The following is a 5199-nucleotide window of genomic DNA, read 5'->3' as shown; positions in this document are numbered from 1 at the left end:
ATTCAAGTATACATACAGAGAGCACTAAAGCTTCCCTTAGTGATCTCGGTTGTGCTCTTGTTTCACAGTCCTCTCAATCCCTTTTATCTTCTTGTTCTGATGTGTTTTCACGTGTTTGGCTAAGTGATCACTTCTCATGAACCTTTTTCCACATTCAGAGCAGACAAAGCGTTTCTCGCCAGTGTGAGTCCTTAAGTGTCTTTGTAACTCATCAGACCTGGTAAAACTTTTGCCACAGAACAACCAGTTACAGATAAAAGGTCTTTCCCCGGAATGCCACCTTAAATGAGCCTTTAAGTGTGAGGTTTTGCCATAAACTTTCCCACAGCCAGGGATGTGGCAAATGTGTTGTTTTTTCTTTCCAGGCTCCTCGGGGCCGCTGGATGATTGACAGTTCGGACATCTGCACCTTCTGCATCTCCTGGCTGTGGCCAAGGGAGATTTGGTCTGCAGGAGAGCTGCAATTTGAGTCTGGTACTGTGCAAAGTCTGTGTGTCCAAGCACTATGCTTCTCTGAAGAGGAAAGTGGTGATGAGCATGAGCAATTGGGGATGGGTGAGGGACTGGGGTGGATTGCTGTATGCTCCACCAAGGGATGTCTTCTGCTGGATTAGGGGACAGTTGTCTTGGCTGCTGGTGGAGCAAGTTGGAGTGACTCGGAACGAAGCCGTGAATTGCAGAAGCATACGGAACAGTAGGTACATAGGCTGACTGGCAGTTCGAAGACTGGAAGGCCGTTATGGGAGACGGTAACATCTTAACCGGTGAAAATTCATAGGGGTAAGAGGGGTCAGCTGGGGGAGTCAAGGGCAGCTCATGAGTAACAAATGAAGTCTGAATGTGAGAAGAGAGCTGATTTTTTGGGCTGGTGAGTCCAATACTGTTGTGTGGCTGAATTCCACCTGGAGAGTGTGCAGAGATGTCATTAGTCCATGGATGGAAAATCCTGGATGGGGATGCAATGGTCGGATCGTAAGGGATCTGGAGGAAATCATGACCACCACCTGGCTGACCAATGCGACTACATGTAGCTGCCAGAAGTGCCAAAGGGGAATGTTTACCCACATCAGGGGAGGCGCTGGGTGTCCTGTCCTGTAAATGAACATATAAGAAATTAGTTTACCCCAAAAATAGTCACGTTTCATATCCTTAGGTACATATTCAGAATATTATTATCTTCTAAATTACACACTGGATTACTAGAGCAGAAGTAAGAAACTTGTTCTTTAAGACCCTCAATTAAAATAGCAGAAACTATAGGGGTCTATTCACAAAAGGGTGAAGAGTTTGGAGAAGGCAGGGGAAGGGCACAATCTAGGACAACATAGCTGAACTGGAAAGAGAGCTGAATTGGAGAATGTTTCCAAATCGGCTATTTTGTCCTATATTGTTCAGTTCTCCTGTCTTCTCAAAACCCTTCACCCTTTAGTGAATAGACTAAACTGTCCAATATAATATATTGAACATCATCTACAAACAGGAAGTTCTAAAATCTACATCACAGAACAGCATCACACCAATGCTTAAGAACCCAGGCTGAAAAGTTGAGCACTATAAAGGATGTGGTGTTCATTATATAGTCAGCACAGCAACACTGTGTTCAACTAAAGTTTACGGGAATTATCTTTATTTATCTTCATCTGGAGCGTTTTGACATGAAAATAGGTTCACTAAGCTTCTATACATAATAGATGCTTTAGTAAGATAAATTACATTGTTTTTAAACGGCCTTAAGTGTTTTGTCTAGAAGCATATTCTTAATTCCTGGCACAATAACAGATGCAAACGTTTACAAGGATGAGAAAGGTAAACTATAAACAACAGTCATTTTTAAATTGTCATTTGAAATCATCACTAAATGTGGTTGTGAGCAATTCATAGTATTACTGATGTTTTTTATGCAAATCTTTTTTTATATATGCAAGGAAAAGAGAGTATTAAAGATATATAAAATAAATATTTCTTGTCCATTTATGTATTGTATTCAAAACATCAAGTTATAAAGTAAAACAGTAAACCGTTTCTTATGTTATATCTTCTTATATTGCAGAAATAGTTTCCTAAACAAAAACTAAAAAATAAGGTCATCAAACTATGGCAGGTCTATGCATGATGCAGCCTAAGCATGCATTGAAGTATTGACATTTTCTTATATAAAATCAGCATTGCTTTAAGAGGTATCTGAATGCATTTATGGTACAACAAAATAACACATAAATGAAGAAACACGCATGTTTATAGTACAATAATTATATTCAGGATTATTTTTTTGGGAATGTTGTTTTCTAACTTCCCCACCACCTGGAATGCCTAGAGTGCATGCAGAAGTTGAAACCCAACCTGTGTCATTGCACCACATCACTCTCCAGCTAAGAGCACTTTTGCAGGTACAATACTACCTGCTCAAACATATTTCCACTTCACAACTGCTAACACTGCCTGTGACGGACTGCAGTAACTTTACATTCTTCTCCCTCTCTTGAAGATCCAGTAGTAATGATGATTTTCAGTGCACACCTTGAAGCTGCAACCTGTACATCCTGGAGCTGCAGTGCTACCTGCTCAGCAATACTTTATCTGCTCATCTAAAGGGACTACTGACATAGTGCACATGTTAAGATTACAAAACAAACGAATGCAATGTTTGGAAATATTCTGAAGTTGTTTCAAAATACTTACACTGCTTACTTACTAAATTCACCTCTGATTATTGTTGCACGTATAAGTAATTGTGATCTACGGCAAACACCCTGAAGTTACTAGACTACCTGTTACACTGTGAATTTACACCTTGTAATTCCTTGTGCACAGCCCGGAGCTACTATTCTACCTGTTACACTGTTCTTATATTGCTCCCAATATAGTACCTGTGACTATTGGTGCACATCCTGGAGGTACTCTTCTATCAGTACCTGTGACTATTGGTGCACATCCTGGAGGTACTCTGCTATCAGTACCTGTGACTATTGGTGCACCTCCTGGAGGTACTCTTCTATCAGTACCTGTGACTATTGGTGCACCTCCTGGAGGTACTCTTCTATCAGTACCTGTGACTATTGGTGCACATCCTGGAGGTACTCTTCTATCAGCACCTGTGACTATTGGTGCACATCCTGGAGGTACTCTTCTATCATTACCTGTAACTATTGGTGCACCTCCTGGGGGTACTCTTCTATCAGTACCTGTAACTATTGGTGCACCTCCTGGAGGTACTCTTATATCTGTACCTGTAACTATTGGTGCACCTCCTGGAGCTCTTCTTCTATCAGTACCTGTAACTATTGGTGCACCTCCTGGAAGTACCTTCCTATCAGTACCCGTGACTATTGGTGCACCTCCTGTATATACACTTCTATCAATACCTGTGACTATTGATGCACCGCCTGGAGATAGTCTTCTATCAGTACCAGTGACTATTGGTGCACCGCCTGGAGATACACTTCTATCAGTACCAGTGACTATTGGTGCACTTCCTGAAGGTACTCTTCTATCAGTACTTGGGACGATTGGTGCACCTCCTGAAGGTACCCTTCTATTAGTACCTGTGACTATTGGTGCACCTCCTGGAGGTACTCTTCTATCAGTACCTGTGACTATTGGTGCACCTCCTGAAGGTACCCTTCTATTAGTACCTGTGACTATTGGTGCACCTCCTGGAGGTACTTTTGTATCAGTGCTAGGGGCTACTGGTGCACCTCCTGGAGGTACTCTTCTGTCAGTGCCTGTGACTATTGGTGCACCTCCTGGAGGTACTCTTCTATCAGTACCTGTGACTATTGGTGCACCTCCTGCAGGTACTCTTCTATCAGTACCTGTGACTATTGGTGCACCTCCTGGAGATACTCTTCTATTAGTACCTCCGACTATTGGTGCCCATCCTGGGGATACTCTTCTACCTGATCCAAAGTAATTTTATTGCTGTCAAGCTCTGAATACCTGTGATCACATGTGCACCTGTTATACCTGCAGAACTACATTAGCTGTGATCATGTACATCTGGTGGAACCTTTGCTAGCAGTGATGCTCAGTGCAGATCCATCAATGGTGCTGCTCCCAATCACTAAAAATCGTCCCTTCCTCTGCTCCGCACCCAAGACTGCACATCATCCATTCCTCTGCTCTCCGTTATTGCACATCATCTCTTCCTCTGCCCCCAATCACTGCACATCGTCCTTTCCCCTGCTCTTCACCCCGGACTGCACATGCTTCCCTCTTCTGCACCCCGGACTGCTGTACACGGTCCCCTCCTCCGCTCCGCACCCCGGACTCTCTGTGATAAACTTGCAGTACACTTGCGATCCTCCAGCCTGAAGTTTGCGGAGAAGTTGCACTGACCTGTAGGAATGCGTGCAGAGAGTCGTTCCTCAGCACAGCCACTGCAGCCATAGTCCCGGTCCCGCAGCTGGGCACAGCCTGTGTAAGGGTGGGCAGACTCCGGAGTCATGGAGGAATCCCCCTCCTGTGTGCAGGTTGCGCCCCCTCCCAGCTCCCCTCCTTTCCAGCCGCCTCTTGACTGACGGCAGCGGGAGCACCTCCAAGAATGTGATAAGGACTTTGCTGGGCCGCCAGCCAGTCACAGGCCGGCTCTGTCCCTTTGAAGTTCCCAGCTGCCCAATCATCAAAGCACAGCAGCTCTTTCACAAGCGAAAGCAAATCCTTTGAATCTACAAAAGCTCCTACGGAGTGTTTGTTGGTGTGGATAAAAGAGCTGATTATTACAGGGGGTGGAAAGGGAGGTGATAAAGGCGGGACAATTAATGAAGTAATCACTATGTGGGAAATGTATATACACAAATAATTGGATTTTCCTGATCAAAGAGACCCTCAGCTCCTGGAGACCCTCACTGTGCCCGGTGCGGAGCATCAGATCCCCCTCCTCTGTGCTAGTTCTTTGTAATTAAGGATTTGTAGCAAAGGGGACAATCTCTCTTTGTTACTGCTCTGTGCACTTCCTTTTTATCTTCTTCACACTCCTTTGCCATGATAAAGTAAAATCAAGTTTGTGTTATGTATTAAGTGGGGGAATGCCCTGACCTGGCTGCTCCTGCAATTTATTCCAATAGCTTAAAAACAGTAGAAAAGAAGGCGAAGCGCTTTGGAGGCGCCGGGCGGCCATACACGGAACGGTTTGTGATCGATTTAGATATGAGCGATCGCAGACAAACGATTTATAATCAGTTAAAACATTGACGAAGGAAC

The 5199-nt window shown here is 44.1% G+C and overlaps 1 protein-coding gene across 1 annotated transcript; it reads right to left on the bottom strand.

Annotated features, from left to right (window-relative positions):
- Positions 1-6: 6 nt before the first annotated feature.
- SP5 (Sp5 transcription factor) lies at positions 7-4406 on the bottom strand. The gene is made up of 2 exons (XM_018554573.1): positions 4336-4406; positions 7-1092 (listed from the first exon to the last, which is right to left on the bottom strand). Exons 1-2 carry the CDS (start codon positions 4384-4386, stop codon positions 37-39), a joined length of 1107 nt encoding a protein of 368 aa, XP_018410075.1. The 5' UTR covers positions 4387-4406; the 3' UTR covers positions 7-36.
- Between the last annotated feature and the right edge of the window lie 793 nt (positions 4407-5199).

This window comes from Nanorana parkeri, unplaced genomic scaffold, assembly GCF_000935625.1.
Source record: "Nanorana parkeri isolate BGI_ZX_2015 unplaced genomic scaffold, ASM93562v1 scaffold165, whole genome shotgun sequence".
NCBI lineage: Eukaryota > Metazoa > Chordata > Amphibia > Anura > Dicroglossidae > Nanorana > Nanorana parkeri.
This window is presented reverse-complemented; position numbering and strand designations above follow the sequence as displayed.